The sequence below is a fragment of the Pipistrellus hanaki genome (genome assembly GCF_964339955.1).
Source record: "Pipistrellus hanaki genome assembly, chromosome: 1".
NCBI lineage: Eukaryota > Metazoa > Chordata > Mammalia > Chiroptera > Vespertilionidae > Pipistrellus > Pipistrellus hanaki.
The window spans coordinates 142,491,721-142,510,462 of NC_140503.1; the positions used below are offsets into that span (position 1 = coordinate 142,491,721).

Sequence of the window (18,742 nt, forward strand, 5' to 3'; positions counted from 1 at the left end):
TATGCAAATTAACCTACCATCTTTGTTGAGTTCATTTGCCTACTCCTGATTGGCTGGTGGGTGTCCATAAGATATAGTCAATTTGCATCTTTCTCTTTTATTAGTGTAGATGTTTATTGATTTCAGAGAGGAAGAGGGAGAGAGAGAGAGAGAAACATCAATGATGAGAGAGAATCATTGATTGGCCACCTGCTGTACAACCCTCACTGGGGATTGAGCCCACAACTCAGGCATATGTCCAGACCGGGAATTGAATCTGTGACCTCTTGTTCCTGAGTCGATGCACAACTGCTGAGCTACACCTGGCTGGGGTATGATACCTCTTAAAGCTATATATATGTCACTGTTTCCAGTTGCTGTGCTAACTTTCTGTTGCTGGCCACATATTATTAAAAATGTAGTGGCTTTAAAACAGTATTCATTTATTACCTCATAATTCTTTACGTCAGAAGTCTGGGTGGGCTAGACTAGATTCTGGCCAGGCTAGGCTCTTATATGAAGGTTCTAAAATGAATCCACTTTCAAGATGATCCTTGTTTGCAGAATTCAGTTTCTTATAGTTCTTCATACAATTGCTCTCTGCTCTTAGAAGCCACTTTGAGGTCTTTCCTTGTGGGCCCTTCCATCTCAGCCTAGAGCCTCGGTCATGGCAAATACATCTCCTGCTTCAGCTCTCTCTAACTTCCCTTCTGCTATTAGCCAAGAACATCTTCACTTTTAAAGAGCTTGAATAATTAGGATAGACCGACTCAGATAATTTCACTATTTTAGGTTAGTACTTTAGTAACTAATTGTGTCTGCAAGATCCTTTTGCCATATGATGACATATCATAGTAATGCCATAGGGTGAAGGTCCTGAGGGCCATCTTAAAATTCTGTCTACCCCATTAATGGGCATTTCTGCTTAGATTTCTTGATATTACTTAAAATACCCAGAAACAACATTCCCTTTCCCTCCACCTATTTTCTTTTCTAAATATATTTTTAAATTGATTTTTCACAGAGAGGAAGAGAGAGGGATAGAGAGCTGGAAACATTGATGAGAGAGAAACACCGATCAGCTGCCTCCTGCACACCTCCCCACTGGGGATGTGCCCACAACCAAGGTACATGCGCTGGAGACACATTTATGGTGCAGGCCTTGTTTTAGTGGGGCTTTGGTGCTCACTGAGTCCACCTCCCGGATCTGTCACTTATGGATGTGAGGAGTTGAAATCTGGTGTCTCACACTGACTACTAGATACACTGGCTTCTGGATCTCCAATGGGGTGCAAGTCCACCCAACAGGAGCTACAGCGAGCACTACATTTTTCTGCTCTTTGCTTGGGGTTTGGAGGTTTTGGAGCTGTCTGAACTGGCTTGCAAGTTTGCTAGGTTAAACTGTGATAGTGAAGGCCATTCATATGCAAAAGCCGCTGCTTAGAACTTGGGTGGGTTTATAGGTTGTGTGGAGTAGGGTCTCAGGGCGTCACCAGGCTGCCAGCCAGCCATCCCCACGCCTATGACTGCGTCTTTGTGTCCCGCGCCCCAGCGTAGCAAGCAGTTATTCCTGCGCCACCCTCACTTTCCGACCTGATGGCAGACAGTCCAGCTTCTTCCCGTAGGAGTTTGGGTCCCCTGTGTCTTACCAGAAACTGAATTTCAGAGAAATCGGGAGCTTGTCTCCCTTCAGGTTGAAGAAAGCAACGTCCGCTGCCAGCCCTGAGCGCATGGGCCTCCGTACCTCAGCTTTTCAGCGCTTGTGCAGGTATCAATGCTCTTCTCTCTTTCCTTCTAAGTTGTAGAACTTCCACTCAGCCAGCTTTCCCGAGGTTCTGGGTGATAGACATTTTGTCTTTTAATTGTAGTTTTGAAATTGTTGTGCAAGGCAGCAGTTTAGGTGTTTACCTACGCCACCATCTAGGATCCTTTATTTTTCCTTCTTGTAGAATTCCCGAGTCTGCTTCTGACATAGCTTACTTGGAGAAGTCAAGGCCAAACTCTTAAGTGAAGGCTGGAGTCCAGATAATCTGAGCACTGAAGCTGCTCTCATCCTGGTGGGCCTAGCACACTTGAGTATTGATTGCCATGGTCCTGTCTTAGGTCGCAGTCTAGCAGGAGACAATCCTGTTTAGCTGGGACTCCTTCCCACCTACGTGTAAGGAGGAACCTGAAGGGGAGAAGGTGAGGAGAGCACAGAGCATTATATTCAGGAGCCCAAACTCTGCTCCAGGGGGCCAAGCACATATTATCTGGGTGTCATCAAAACAAAACACTAAACAGCCAGAAAGTTTTCATCTCACATGGTGGTTTTAGATGGTTCTTGACCAGATGTGCCTCAAAGTATTCAGTAAAAGCAAACAAAATTCTCCTGGGGCATTAACATCTTTGTTTTAGGACTCAACTTATTCCAGTAAATAATTACACAAGCTGACTGGACAGTTTCAGCCAAAAATGATAAAATACACAAGGAAACCAGAAAAGTGGAAACTACAGTCAGCAGAAGAGACCTGCACAGACTTCACGCAATAGAATTACCAAATAATAGATTGCAGAAATAGCTATGCTTGCAATGTTTATAAGAACGAAGATAAGTTTGAAACTACAATATCTATGAGGCACACCCTCATAAAGAAATAACCTAGCAATACAGGCAAGAGAAAATTGAGAGGGGATGTCTTGTTATCAACACATTTCCAAGAGGTTTATTATTTAAATCAAGAGGTTTATTCTCAAAAGCATGGGTTGCCGAAACCGGTTTGGCTCAGCGGTAGAGCGTCGGTCTGAGGACTGAAAGGTCACAGGTTCGATTCCGATCAAGGGCATGTACGTTGGTTGTGGGCACATCCCCAGTGGGGGGTGTACAAGAGGCAGCTGGTCGATGTTTCTCTCTCATCGACGTTTCTAGCTCTCTCTCTCCCTTCTTCTCTGTGAAAAATCAATAAAATATATTTAAAAAAAAAAGAAAAAGCATGGATTGCAAGCCTGGGAGACACAGCTTCCAGTACAAACAAAGCGCGTTCTGAAGAGGGAAAGGTAGGGCAGGGCATTTAAGGACAAAAACCACAGGAGGCTGACCTTTAAGGGGATTGATTGCTAAGGGAAAGCAGAGCCGTTAGTATGCACTCTACATTTTCTGGGTGGTTAGGTCAGTGGTCGGCAAACTCCTTAGTCAACAGAGCCAAATACCAACAGTTCAACAATTGAAAGTTCTCTTGAGAGCCAAATTTTTTAAACTTATTAAATTTCTTCTAACACCACTTCTTCAAAATAGACTCGCTCAGGCCATGGTATTTTGTGGAAGAGCCACACTCAAGGGTCCAAAGAGCCACATGTGGCTCGAGAGCCGCAGTTTGCCGACCACGAGGTTAGGGCAACTGAGCTTTCCAATGTTTGCTAATTTAGGATCAGCAGGTGGAATCATGAGATATGACCAAGGGTCAGTATCATAACATCAGCGGAATTGTCACAAGACACTGGCCACTGCCTGGGTTTTCCTTGGAGCTCGCAAAACAAAGCTGTAAAACAAGCCATGTTTAAATAGTAGGGAGTGCAGTTCGTCAGAGTTCAAACTGCCAAGCTGCTTAGTCACTCAAGCAGAGCCAGAGACCGAATTGCAAAAAAGAACCAGATATTTGGTCACAAAACTGTGATATTAAAATCCTCAGTGTCAAGGTGTGCATTTGTGCTAGCAGGAGTTAATGGGAGCTTCGGTTTGCCTAGATTGTGACAAGAATTGGGAGATATGGATTGACTCAAAACATCTTTAGGAGACATAGTCATTAGGATTTAAAGTATAATTGCTATATTAAATGAAGGCTGATTTTTTTCTTACTAAATACATAAATATAATATCTTCTCTTATCCTCCCCTCTCCTCCTGGATTTCAAAACAAACACCATCACCACCAACAAAACATTTTAGTTCAGTGTTCTCTGGAATTCCAGAGGTGACAGACAGGGTTTTTTTTTTTTTTTTTTTTTTTTTTTTTAATATATATTTTATTGATTTTTTACAGAGAGGAGGAGAGAGGGATAGAGAGCTAGAAACGTGGATGAGAGAGAAACATCGACCAGCTGCCTCTTGTACACCCCCTACCGGGGATGTGCCCGCAACCAATGTGCATGCTCTTGACGGGAATCGAACCCGGGACCTTTCAGTCCGCAGACCGACGCTCTACCACTGAGCCAAACCGGTTTCGGCGACAAGGGGTTTTAAGGAGAAGAATTGGTAGGTATAAAAATACAGTGGAATTAGTATAGTGACTGTGTTTCTAACACCATCATTATTTTATACAAGGTACATGTTATGCTTTCTGCAATAATACTGTGATTCTGAGAGTGTTCTGATGGCAAGATTCTGACTTTCCATTTTATAAAATAGTTCATAAACAAAGTAAATTTTTTTGCATTTTACTCCCATAATTAAGAGACATTTATTAACCAATATACTGATAATTTTCTCCCCAATTTTATGGAATACTTCCTTTGATCAGCAATAAAATAGCTAATATGGAAATGTAGTTATTTTTCTTTATCCCTTCATAGACCACTCTAGAGAATATCAAGAGAAGTGAGAAGCTTATATTTTCTAAAATAAATAAATAAATAAAAGTAATCTTTTTCTCTCTGGTAGTTAACATTAGGAATGAATGATACTTAATGAGATTTCATAGTATTTTCTTTTTTTAAAAAAATTTTTTAATAAATATTTTTATTGATTTCAGAGAAGAAGGAAGAGGGAGAAAGAGATAGAAACATCAGTGATAAGAGAGAATCATTGATTGGCTGCCTCCTGCATTCCCCCCACTAGGGATTAAACCCATAACCCTGGACATGTGCTATTGACCGGAATCGAACCCAGGATCCTTCAGTCCGCAGGCCAACGCTCTATCCATTGAGCCAAACCAGCTAGGGCCATAGTATTTTCATTATAAAACCAAGCACTACCCATGTACTGCTTTTCACCAGTCTTAACATTTATAAGAGAGAAGGTGGTTGTGGGCAGAGGGACATGCACTGAGAAGTAGCCAACAGCGGAAGCCCCTATTAGAACTCTAATGAGCTGGCATAGATGGAAGATTTATTGTTTTAGTGCCAGGAAGACCAAAGTAGCCTTGAATCAGTGCAGGTCAAAGGTCTCTTCTTTCTCTCTTTATTTCAACACCCTTACCAGGTTTGACTCCTCTGGGAGGATGGATGGACACACCTGTCAGTACTAGAGGAAAAGTGGAAGAAGCAAGAGAGTTCCCAGGGAGATGTTTCCCTTAGTGCTAAGAGTAGAGTGATCTGGGGCTCCCCGCAGAGCATGACAAGGTATTCCTAACACTCCCGCTGGCGGAAGGGAAACGGGTCTCTGTGATGTTCCTAGGCAGTTCCTCCTTCATGGTGTGTGGGATACCCTGATTTGATAAATCCTCAGGTGAATAAAGGATGAATGGGATGAGTTCCCCCAGTGGTCAACCAGTAAATATGTGCTTTGCTTATAGTTTTCTATGCATTCATTTAACATAGCTGAGTATATAATATAGTAGAACTTTGTTCTTGCTTTTTATTATTTGCTTTTCATGAGCATCTTTCCATGCTGTTAGAAGTTCTCTGTGCACATCTCAAGGCTCCTCATTGTCAGTTCTGGTACTGTACTGTGCCATGAGTCCTGATGGGGTGTGTGTAGTGAATGATGACAGGGGTGAATGGTGACAGGAATGAATGATCACACTGTGTAGGCCCCCTGTGTGCTTCAGAATGAGACTGGTGGGAAGGACTTCTGCTCATGTCCTTAGATATCACTGAGGGATGGTGGTATCTGCCTGTCCCACCTGGTCCCACTTCTTCCCACCCTTTTCTCTTACAAACATGGGGTATCGTTTTTCTATACCCATGCCTTCAAATGCTGCACTACATATTGAGATCAGGCTGTGATTTCCCTCGAGTGTAGAGTTGTGCCGTATCCAGTCACTGATCTGGTAAAGAGGACCAGGAGGAAATAGCCACAAGTCATATGTTCCAGGAATTGATTTCCCCCCTTCTATTGTACCAGTTAGCAGGCTTTCTCAACTCAGCCCTGTTGACACTGGGAGCCGCACAATTCATTGTTAGGAGCGCCTGTCCTGTTTGTGGTAAAATGTTGGCCCTGGGGAGGAAGAGATATGGTAGCAACCAATGGTTTGTAACAATATTGGCATATTTGAGTATCTTATGCTCTCCTTTTAAAAAAAAATATTTTTATTGATTTCAGAAAGGAAGGGAGAGGGTGAGAGAAATAGAAACATCAGTGGTGAGAGAGAATCATTGATAGGCTGTCTCTTGCATGCCCTCCACTGGGGATGGAGTCCATAAGCCGGGCATGTGCCCTTGACCAGAATTAAACCGGGGACCCTTCAGTCCACAGGCCAAAGCTCTATCCACTGAGCCAAACCAGCTAGGGCCCGTATGCTCTTCTTACTTATTTCATCATTGACAAATGAAAAAGAAGCATTCCTTTTTCCCTCAGAGTCTTCTTCCTACTTTGATATTTGGAGCTGATCTATGTGTTTTCAGAGTACTAGAAATCCTGGTTTCTAAATAAATGAAGATAGTCACATATGCCAATATAGTAGAAAGCAGAAAACAAAAGCATTTAAGAAATCTTGTGACAAATGGAAAGGAAGCAGTTAGACCAAGGTCCTTGTTACCCAGAATTCAGTACTCGGGTTCACTTCATTTTTATGGCTAACTTGTAAATAATTAAGCTCTTTGGGCTACTACTTTTAAAAAACCCTTTGAAAATGTATCATTTCTGTCTGTATAACCTCCTGCCTTAATCGGAGGCCTTGTACAGGACGCAGCATCCAAGCATGTCAGCGGTCTGCATAGAACAGCCCTGGGCCAGATGCCTCAGCCCAGGCAGTTTTATGATGGTGGTGGGCATCTGAGAGCTTCCAGGACTAGTTTCCTGAACATGAAGCCATTCTTGAGTAATCGGAGACTTTTTTTTTTAAAGAAGAAGATAAAAGTGATGTACCTTTTTCTAACTGAGGGAGCACAAAAATCCAGAATTTTGCCCAGCAGGGTATTTGTGGATCCTTTTGAAACCTGTTCATTGGCACTCAGTTAAAAAACCCCTCTTCTCAAGCTCAGAGATACAAAGAACAGATGGGTGGTTGCCAGAGGCGGGAGGGAATGGGTGAAGTTAGTCAAAAGCTATAAACTTCTAGTCATGGGGATGTAATGCCAGGCATGGTAACTAGACCTAATAATGTTGTATTGCATATTTGAAAGTTGCTAAGCAAGCAGATCTTAAAAGTTCTCAACATAAGCTGAAACCGGTTTGGCTCAGTGGATAGAGCATCGATCTGCGGACTGAAAGATCCCAGGTTCGATTCCGGTCAGGGGCATGTACCTTGGTTGCGGGCACATCCCCGGTAGGGAGTGTGCAAGAGGCAGCTGGTCGATGTTTCTCTCTCATTGACGTTTCTAGCTCTTTATCTCTCTCTTTTCCTCTCTGTAAGAAAAATCAATAAAATATATTTAAAAAAAAAAAAGTTCTCAACATAAGACAAAATGTTTGTTTTTGGTAACTATGTATGACAGTGGATGTTAACTAGGCTTATTTTGTGGTGATAATTTCCCAATACAGATATCCAACCATTATGTTGTTCACCTGACATTAATACAATGTAATATGCTAATTATACCTCAGTAAAGAAAATGAAAAGCCACCAAAAAACCCCAGTTCTTCTACACTGTTAATAGGTTACAGATTTTGTGACCCGTTATGGTAAAGAAAATTGAATTGCAGTGACTTCAGGAAACAATTTGATATTTGACTGATTGTCTGATAGAAGCAGTTCTCTAACTTTTATTCATAAAACTGAGATGGTGGGAGGAAAACATGATGAATTAAGGATTGGGTTAAGTTCTAAATGTTTTGCGTATTTCAATTGGTCTTGGTTTGGAGATAAAAGTTTTGAAATTTGTCGTGTATGATGTCAACCACTGCTTTTTAGTTCCTAGAAAGAAAGACAAAAAGCTATTTATCGGGTTGTGAAAAGACGATTTTTTTTTTTTTTACCTCATTCTTAGTTGTTGGTGTGTGTGTACTGTATTATATATAAGCATCATTCAAGCTGGATGAAAACTTAAGTAGACCCCAAGTAGTTTATTAGATTCACTTATAAGTGACCATCATTAATTTTAGTTATATTAGAAAATAAATTCTTCTTTGCTTCTCTGATCACTTACCATCTAGTTAGCGAAGCTGGCCTAATGGAATATGAACAGTCAGAAGGTGCGCTTGAAGAGCTATCTACTGTCCCCAGCCCTTGTCATTTAAATAGCTTGTGCTAGTGGCTCTGATGGCCACATATGTGGACTGAAAGACTGCAGATGGTTGTAAAGATGTAAAATCTCCAGCAGTTATTGTGTGTCGGAGTTAGTGAAGATGCTGGCCACATGTGGTTAGTGTGCCCCATGTGGGGACGATGCTGGTCCCACGGGGCCCCACGTAGTCTACTTGATCTTCTGGTTTCCCCCTTCCTACAGTTTAAATGCTCCCCCCCCCTCCTTTTTTTAAGAGCAGGAGTTCTGTCAGCTGTGGATTATAAGACTCTATGACCAAGTGGTTTTGAGAAGAAAAAAACCAAAACATACTTGTGTTTCTTTTCTAGGTTCCATGGAAGATTGGTAACTAGTACAATTAGATCGCCTAATTAGAGTTGCTTTGTAGTCAAAGCCTTACGTCTTTTATTCAGTAGCCTTTTCTGCTTCAGCAGATTCCTGATTACTCACAGGTGAAGGTCAGAGCTAATTTTAGATCATTCCTGGAGTGCTCAACTTCTGCTTGATTTAATTATTTCTGTAAAATAATGCTCATTTAAATAGATGATTGTAAACACTGTGATTCTAGGCCTTGCGTTGGCCTTCTGATGAAAAACAGAATCCGTGTGTGACTGATAGAAGTACAGTTATGAGGCAGAGGGAAATGAATGTGTTTTTCCTAGCCAGGGTGGAGTGCAACCACCACCATGTGGAAGTAGGAACTCCAGTCCCATGTGATGAAGAAACGCCTGTGGCATGCAGGGCAGATGGGGTGTGAAATAGCGTCAGGAAAAGAGGTACCCAGGGACCTTGGTTTTAAAATGCAATTTCAAAAGGAATGCAAGCAAACTTCTGGATTTTAGACAGCATGGCATTCTGGGGAAAGAAAAGACTTTAATTGGTCTGGCCTTTCTTCCTTTAATCAAAAAGGCAAGACGGAATCATCCAGCAGCTGCTGTGCTCTTGTGTTTTTCTCACCGCCATCAACAACCAAAGATTGCTTCATGCATGTGATAGCATTTTCTTTTTTGAAATCAGAGTTTTAAATTTATCTGGCCAGAAAGTGTTCGAGTCATCATTTTCCTCCATGAAGCTTAGTTAGGGAGCTGGTAAGGGAACCTTCTAAGGAACATTCAGTCTGAGATTTTGTCAAATGGTTCTCAGCTGAACTAACCAAGCTTACATCAGGCTGGAGCAAGGATTTTGAGATATAATACAATTGGGAAGAAATCTGGACCCACCGGCCCCCATTGACTTTGTGCCTAGGCTTGGCTTTGATCCTCGCAGGTGTAACCTGAAGATGAGGTGGAGATCAGTTGACTGAGTTGATGGATTCTATTACCAGTTTATTCCCGTACAGCTTCTGGTTACCCTCAGAAGCCAACCTTACGTCTTTGTGGAAAGATTAACTGCCTCACCTTCTTCTACAATAACTTCAAATCACTATTCTTTACTTCATTCTTAACCCTCCTCTTTGCCAAAGCTCCTTCCCCCGTGTTCTTTTTTTAAGACCTTCTCCGTCTTCCTGTTTCCTCCCTCCTGGTTTTCATCCTGCTTCTAAAATTAGCTCTGAGCTTCATTCTTGCCATTCATTTTGTTCTGCCTGTGTACTTACTCTTGAAAAAAAAAAAATCGCATCTTTTCTCCTCTGCGTCTCTGCCATTTTACTATTCTATCTGTTTTCTTCATCACCCACTAAAACTCTTCCATTAAAGAAAATTTAAATTCTGGTTTGTCAATCCAGTGGTTTGGGTTTTTTCCCCCTTCATTCATGGCCATCTTCCTTAGTCCCTCTGTGGCCTTAAACTTTTAAAATGTCCCTTCTTCTATGACTTTCTTATAATTTTCTTGGGTTTCTTCCTGTTCCTTTGACAAATACTTTTGCTGAGCTTATCTTTTCTAAAATCCAGTTTTCATTTCAGTGTTGACAATTTACAAGTTATGTTTCTAACCCCAACCTTTTCTGATTTTTTAAAAAAACTCTCATAGTATTGCTTCTAGGCCTAACTCACGTGCAGTAAATTTCTTTTTTCTCACCTTAAGTTGAACTCATTCATGGAAGAGAAAGATGATCACTCCCTGGCTGGTGTGGTTCAGTTGGTTGAGCACTGTCCCGTGCACCAAAGGGTCTTGGGTTCAATTTCAAGTTAGGGCATATACCCAGGTTGCAAGTTTGATCCTGGTCAATGTGGGAGGCAGCAGTTTGATGTTTCTCTCTTACTTCTAGGTTTCTTTCTCTCTCCCTCTCCATTCCGCTCTCTCTAAAAAATCAATTAAAAAAAAAGAGGAAAATGATTGCTTACTTCATGTTTCAACTGTGGTCACCATTTCATCTGCAGAGGCCAGTCTAGCTCTGACTTTTCTGCATATTGCATAGGTGACAGAAGTGGGAAATTTAAACTGTTTGAATCCAGCCTGCTTTGAGGCATTCTCCATTACCCTTTCCTTCTCATCACCACCTTTGAAAATTGTATAGACATTTCACCTGAGAAGAAGAGGGCTGTTGAAATACTAGTATCTGTGTGTCCTTTTGTTTCTCTGGTAGTGTGGGGAAGAGGAAGAGCAGACAGGGCGACTAGGAGAAGATGTCAACGTGTCTGAATGAAAGAAGTAGTGCCTTCTGCTTGGTAGCAATGTCACTGCGGTAGGACCAGAACAGGGAGCATGTGCTACAGCAGCATCCTGCTCACCTGCTCTCATTGGAGTGGCATTCCAAATGATGGAGGTTTCAGCCTAATGAAAGGAATTTAAATTATTATACATCACTTTGGATAACGATTTTTAAAATAAGCGTTTACTCATAATTTTTTTGATATTTTATTTGATTTTGATAATTGATACAAATCATTATTGTAGAAAACTGCAGAACACATGTTGAACAAAAGTAAAAGCACTCATGACACCACTTTGTAGAAATATCCTTTTAACATTTCTGTGTTTTTTTTATAGCCTTCCTTTCCTCTCCCCCCCACCCCCCATTCCTTGTATTTTAACAAAATTGCAGTGGTATTATGTATAAAGTTTTCTTTTTAAAAAAAATATATTTTATTGATTTCTTACAGAGAGGAAGGGAGAGAGACAGAGAGCCAGAAACGTCAGTGAGAGAGAAACATCGACCAGCTGCCTCTTGCACACCCCCTACCGGGGATGTGCCCACAACCAATGTACATGCCCTTGACCAGAATCGAACCTGGGACCTTTCAGTCCACAGACCAACGCTCTACCACTGAGCCAAACTGGCCTCGGCTATATAAAGTTTTCTATCCTGGTTATTTCATGTATTAATTACATCATGAACATCTTTCCCTGCCCTTACCTGTATTTTAATAACTACGTAATTCTCTTCAGGGCTATACCATCATTTATTTAGAACCGTCAACTTTTAGGTTATTTATATAAAACAACTTTCGTAATAGGTATCTTTCTGCATAATACTTACCTGCATCTGTGACTATTTCCTTCACGTAAATTCCTGGAAATGTGATTATTAAAACATACCTAGCCTACCTCTAGTAGGAAGGGCCACTTGACAGTTTATGATTTCACTGGATCCTCAGTTTAGCTCCACAGATAACGAAGAGGGGAGGGAACATAGAGCTCCTAATAGGGAGTAAAAGTGGTCTGTGATTTGGTGACTTGAGTGACCCAGAGCTCATGCTGGGTCATGGTCTGCTTTCTAGTTGGTCCCATTGTTCGAGGGAAGATGAGATGTTACCGGTAGACAGTATGTGTAATAGCTGTAGGTGCCACATGCTTAATGATGTAAGGGCTTTGTTGCATTTTGTATGTCTGAAGAGGAGAAGGACTAGCACTGCTTTTGTAGTAGCTTATCAGTGGAATAATAGCAATTATTCCTACCTACTTTCTATTGCTATTATGAAATTCCAGTTTTTCTCTTAATGTTCCAATGTGCATTTCACCTTTCAGATTCAACCTTCCTAAAAGTTTTTAATCTGTGCTAGCTAAATTATATTTAATTCTTTTTTTTTAAGTTCATAGTTGCCAGGGGCTGGGAAGCAGAGGGTGAGATGGGTATGGCTATAAAAGGGAAACTTGAGGCATCGTTCTGGTTTTGGAACTGTTCTGGACCTTAACTGTGGCGCCTACATGAGCCTGCACGTGTGATAACGTTGCACAGAACCAAATAAACGCCCTGGGAAATGAACACCAAGAACACCAGGGAGATTTGAGTAGGATGGTAGATGGTTTCGGTGCTGATGCCCTGATTGTGATGTTATGCTGTAGTTTTGTAAGATGTTACGATTGGGGGAAACTGGCTAAACGGATACATGGGATCTTGCTGTATTTGTTCTTATAATTGCCTGTGAATCTACAATTATTTCAGTAAAAATGTCAATTAAAATAGGTTTGCCAGTTCTGAAATTGGATGATTTTCAATAATGTGGCATTTTTACTCAGTGATAACTTTGAAATCAGCTTGATATTCACAAGAACATGTCCATTTTTTCTCAATAAGTTTGTCTACTGTGAACAGAATGGACAATTGCTTCTTAATATTTTCCTATAACTAAGTTTCTTAAGGTGTGACACGATTTTCTTTCAGCCATGAAGATTTTGAATTTATTTCGGGAACACGGATGCGCAAGCTTGCCCGAGATGGCCAGAAGCCTCCTGAGGGTTTCATGGCTCCCAAGGCCTGGACTGTGCTGGTGGAATACTACAAATCCCTGGAGAAAGCGTGAGCTGCTAACCAGGCCCTCCACCTTTGACACTTCGCTGAGTAACCAGAGGGGACCACATAGTTACTGTTGGCATTTCTTTGTGGTGGTGTCTGTCTGGACGCCCTTTCTAAAACCAGACCATTGTCCTTAACTCGCATCAGTTTTGGTCTGCCTTATGAGCTCTGTTTTGAACTAGTGTAATACAGTGCTGATTTTAATGTATCTTTTCCACTTATTATAGTTAATATTCCTATAATACAATTTTAAAATCTTGTCTTTTTATATTATATTTATGCTTCTGTCTCATGATTTTTTTCCAAGCTGTTATACTAATTGTAACCAATAATATACACATTGAATCTCATTTTCATCCCTTGGAAAAGGAAAGAAAACCCACTAAACAATAAACGTGGCTAGACCTCCTTCTGGAAATTTTACAAGACATCTGTAGCAATTAGATTTTTTTCCACATTGAAAATATAAACTGCTTTCTTTATTCCTTCCTTCCAATCAGCTATTGATTTATAATCTGTTATAATCTAAAATATTCCTATGATATGTATTAGCCCTGAATGAACTTTCTTTATTCAATAAAATTAAACCTTTTGACTTTATTTGTGTGATATTTTTTATTTTTATTTATTTCAGAGAGGAAGAGAGAGGGAGATGGAAGCATCAGTGATGAGAGAGAATTATTAATCGGCTGCCTCTTGTACTCCCTCCACTGGGGATCAAGCCCACAACCTGGGCATGTGCCCAGACCAGGAATCGAATTCTGTGACCTCCTGGTTCATAGGTCAGTGCTCAACCACTGAGCCACAAGGGCTGAACTTGTGTGATACTTTTAGTTTTGTTTACACATATGCTTTCCATTTTGTGAAGTTTCTGATGGAGGAGAGAAGATAAAGGTATCTTTTATTACTGGAATCTCATAATTATTTTCTAATGTATTCCATAGTGAATTTGTAGGTGGGAAAATAGGAATGTATTCTCAGCCTTTTCAAAAACTGAACATGTTTCCCCAATATTCTTAAAGCACCTCAGAGCGTGGTTCCAGTAGTAGAGAATGATACAGGGAGTAGTAGGATGTCAACTAGTCCATTTTTTGGGGAGAGAGAAGGCAACACACCAAGTTTGCTTTTGTAAAATATTCTCAAGTTGAATATTTATGTGAAGATGCTTTTTTAGGAGCTGGATATGCACTTTATGTTGAGATTCCAGCTTTTTTGATTTTTCAATCATGCTTTGTATTGTAAAATAGTCTTGCATGGTTTGGCCTTAAAAATTCATCATTTTAAAGAGATGGAGATGATACATGGATATAGTATATTGTCATTAAGGTGGAAGGGTATAAGATATTATTCAGAAAGGAAATAGAAGGAAAAGTATTTTTTAAAAAAGGTAAAAATGGTTGGATGATGGAACCAATTAGTGAGAAAACTCATAAATAAAAAAAAAAGTAGGAATTATGAGTAGATATTTTCTTGTGGATAGATATATATTCACTGTGGAAAGTATTAGCAGGTGATTGAGAGGACACATGGATGGATATTTGATGGGAAAAATTAGACATGATAGTTTATTACTTTCTTGGCGCCACATTATCTAATTGTCTTTATTTGGGGATAACTCCTGTATATAAGTCCACAAAGGTTGAAGGGCACCATAGACTCCCCCTTGGCAACCATAGACAGCTAAGGTGTGAGAGCACCTTGACTCAGTTAATTTCAAAAACTCCCACCTGACATGTTGAACATATAGAAAGTGATGCAGAGATATAGAGACAGAATAAATCATGGTTTCATGGTGGTAGTGGTAGAGTCAAGATCCTGGGGTCAGTGAGTGTCCAGTGGAGGTGGCACCCATGGCAATTGGGTCTCCTCTGCAGAAGTAACGTATCTAGAATATTCCGGTGTCATGATCTTGGCTGATTCCTCTGCCATCAACATCCTTTCATTCCTGAGTATTTTCTAAGCCTTATTCTGTTACATTTTGCATCACATCTGTAAGGTACCCACCAACCTTCCCATTAATTCCATTGTAATCTAAATTATCGGGAGTTTTTATTGTTTGCCATCAAATACCCTGATCCTAATAGGTGGGATGTGGGGGGGAAAATGTATTTCACAAAAAATATCATGCCTCTGCTAAATTTCAAGATTATTTTTCCATTTAATTAGCATTAAATGTTTAAAATGTAGAAAATAAACACTTTCAAAAACCTGGCACTCAGAAAATTTAGCATCCGTTCAAAACTATGAAAATGTACTCATGAAATCAAGATTAACAGCATTCGGGTGAGATTTGGTCTAAAAAGTAACTCTGTGTTCCATTGTGTAATTGTCCTCCAACCTACCAGAGAGAGAAGTGATGGAAACATGATTTTAGACCCCTGTGCCCTTGGGGTTGGCCACCTAGTTGGTTGTGTGTTCCAGAGAGATGGAGAAGCAAATGCAAGCACCAATGACTTCCACCAGCCCACAGGTCAGCGTGCGTGTCTTTACTCTGCAAATCTGATGTGCAGAAATAGTTTTTCCTCTTCCCAGTTCATAAAAATGAGCCCAAGCTAATCTTTAAAACGTTCAACCCTCACACCAACCCTGCCAAGTGGGGTTGGAAATCTCCATGCCATTGTAATCTATCCATCAGCTGGAAAAGTGGATGGAAAATAATAATATTGTTTTTGAAGGAAGGAAGAAAAGAAGAAAGTGTAATCGTCTTGGCAGAAATATAATGTTTTAAATCTGTCAAATCTCTATTCCACTATGATAATCAAGACCACATATTTGCATTTCATTTGCCATCCAAGAGGGGAACAGTTGGGTCTATGTCTTGGAAGTCAGCATTCAATTACTTTATCAGGAAAAATTCGGAAGTCATGCTTCTTACATATGGTATATTTTTATTAGCACGTATGTATCCATGGGTGGGTTGGCTTACAAAGTAAACTATTTGCCCACTGGGACTCTTACATGTGGGGTATATTTCTTTGAGGGCCTACAATCCTCTTTGGTTATATTCCTGCAGGATTCCCTTCCCTACTCCATACAGTCTTGTCCTGAATGTAATTATGTGAGTCGTGCCAAAAGCATCCTGCCCACCTAAGGCCCAGCCTTCTCTGGACTGAGATAAAAAAGCTGGCCTCACTTGACTATAATTGAGCAAGGTGTGTGAGGATTGAAGCCTCCTTTTCCTGGCATCCTGCTTCCCCAGATTCCCAAGGCAAATGGCACCAGAACTTGGGGCCTCCATATGAGGAACTGAAATAGGAAACATGGACAGTTTTGTCATGGATCTCTGGTCCTGTGCCAGCACGGGGCATTCCTAACAATCTCCCTTTGCTAAGAAAGGGAAGACACCTCCACTGAAATGAACTGGAAGGCTGACCCCTCTCAGCTTTCCCCCAATAGCCCTGGCTTAACCTCCCTGAGAAGGTTTGTACTCTCCTATAGCTTGATGACTCCTATTTCCCAAGAATGCTTAGGCGTCTGTTAAAAGCAAATGTACAGAGACATGGAAGCATGGAACAGAGGGGGGGAGGGGGGAATATGTAGGGAGAGATTAATGGGGGAATTTATATGGACATTTGCACAGTCCATGGGCATAGACAATAGTGCGGTGAAGGACTGGAAGGGGCAGGTGCATTATATTAACCATTTTTCTTTTTCTTTTTTTTTAAAAATATATTTTATTGATTTTTTACCGAGAGGAAGGGAGAGAGATAGAGAGCTAGAAACGTCGATGAGAGAGAAACATCGACCGGCTGCCTCTTGCACACCCCCCACCGGGGATATACCCGCAACCAACACACATGCCCTTGACCAGAATCGAACCCGGGACCCTTCAGTCCGCAGACCGACGCTCTACCACTGAGCCAAACAGGTTTCGGCTATATTAACCATTTTTCTTTGCATTTATTTTTCTTCTAAAGAATGAGAACAAAAGGAACATTTTAATCCCTCAATCTCTCAGAGCAACCACCATATACCACATAATAAGTACATTGGGGGCCTTAAGGTTGTTTTTTTTTTGTTTTTTTTTTAATGATTTTAATCTGTGGAATAATAGGGAAGGGATTTAATCTTTGGAATAATAGGGAAGGGATTTGATTCCTTTCATTCATATCTCTAATGGATTAAAAGTATTATGCCCCAAGTTTGCGTAAAAATTTTTCTCTTACTACCAGAAATAAAAGAAACAAAGAACCTCAATAAAGAAGATAAAATATAGTGTAGCTAAGAGACAAACTTGCAAACTCTGTTTTGAGTGATTAAAATTACGTTGAATGGAAACTTTAAAAGGCAATAGTTTTAGGAAAGGATCTTGAGTGATGACTTGTGCCACAATAAGTCTGAAAGAGATCATAGGTCGTGTGCTAAAAGCATAGAGCTCTATTTACTTGGAGTGGAGGCCATTACATTAAATGGGAATCTTAAAAAATGTGAAAGCATTTGTTCCAGAAAATGTGAAAGCATTTGTTCCAGAACTTTCCATATAATAGATATTCAGCATATGTTTGCTTCCTTCCCTTTCAAAATAGCACTGTGCGTTGTCTAGTCTCTATTTCACCTTTATGGATGGGATCCTCACTGCATTGAGGTTGTCAGTGTGCCAACCTTTAGGGGCTGGGACCTGAAGCTCCTAGACTGATCATGACAGTCTGTTCCCAGCTTTCCAGCCTTCCTTGTAGCTATCACTGGCCATTGGACCAACTTGGGCCAAGAGGGAGGTTTTGCTTTCCTCCTAATAGAGAAGGGACACAGCTAGCAACATGATAGTTTCTTTTGTTTTTGTCTGGTAGGCAAAAGAATGCTTCCTTGATAAGTTCTGTAACAAGATATAATGAGTGGTATTTAGAAATTTTTTTTTGTTTGTTTTTTAAAGCCTAAAGAAATGTTTTTCAAATTGTGGTCTTGACCCATCTGTATTCAAGACACCTGGTTGCTATCTCTGGGTTGAAGCCAGGAATATGCATTTTTAAATATGTGCTTCATGCCATTCTTATGTACCCTAAAGTTTGATATCTGGTGGGTGGGAAAAAAGCTGAGATGGATAGTTCTTTTGAATATGTTTGTTTAAAAAGTTATAATATGTTTCTATCTCTTGATGGAAGGAGCTGTGAAGTCACATTGCAAAAAGTAGAAGGAGGGAGATACCTTGTGGTCATTGTTGTACTTTACAGGTGATGGGCTTGATGGTCCTCCTCATTCATTTACTATGATCCTATCCTGAAGTTTTGCCTTTTCCAAGACACAGAGCTTCTCAAAAGAAAAAGCCAAATATATGGGATCAGAAATTAGTAACAGAGGATCATATTAGGGGTTCTGCCAGAAACTGAACCATGCCTAGAGCTTAATGATCCGTAAGTTTGTATAAGTCTTTACTAGAGTTTCAAACATTATTTTTTCCTACCTCTTATTTGCCAGGCTCGAAGAGTAGAATAATACCAATTTTCTTACCACATAATGAGGACATACAATGCTAACTGCTATAACAAAAACCTCAAATTCTTAATGACAATACAAAAATAATCTATTTCTTGCATTTATCAGTCTGCAGGTAGTTGTAGGTCATATTTCATTTTAATCTGTGGCATCCTCAATCACTTTGGAAGAGAGAGCAGGGCTGACCATGTGAAGGTGCCTGAAAGTGGTCTTTATTTATTACTAGCCACATGCCATTGGCCAGGATGGCCATATGACTCCAAACTAATTGCAAGGAAGTCTTGGAAACATAGTTTCCCTGAATTCTTAGGACATATTAAAGAGATTAATGTGCATTTAG

The 18,742-nt window shown here is 40.4% G+C and overlaps 1 protein-coding gene across 2 annotated transcripts in view; it reads left to right on the forward strand.

The window, feature by feature from the left end:
• PAPSS1 (3'-phosphoadenosine 5'-phosphosulfate synthase 1) overlaps positions 1-13,572 on the forward strand; it is a 106,819-nt gene extending 93,247 nt beyond the window's left edge. For both annotated transcript variants that reach the window (XM_084872465.1, XM_084872466.1), the window contains exon 12: positions 12,841-13,572. In XM_084872465.1, coding sequence (XP_084728591.1) covers positions 12,841-12,979 — 139 coding nt within the window. In that variant the 3' untranslated portion in view covers positions 12,980-13,572. The remainder of the gene's footprint in view (positions 1-12,840) is intronic.
• Positions 13,573-18,742: the final 5,170 nt, after the last annotated feature.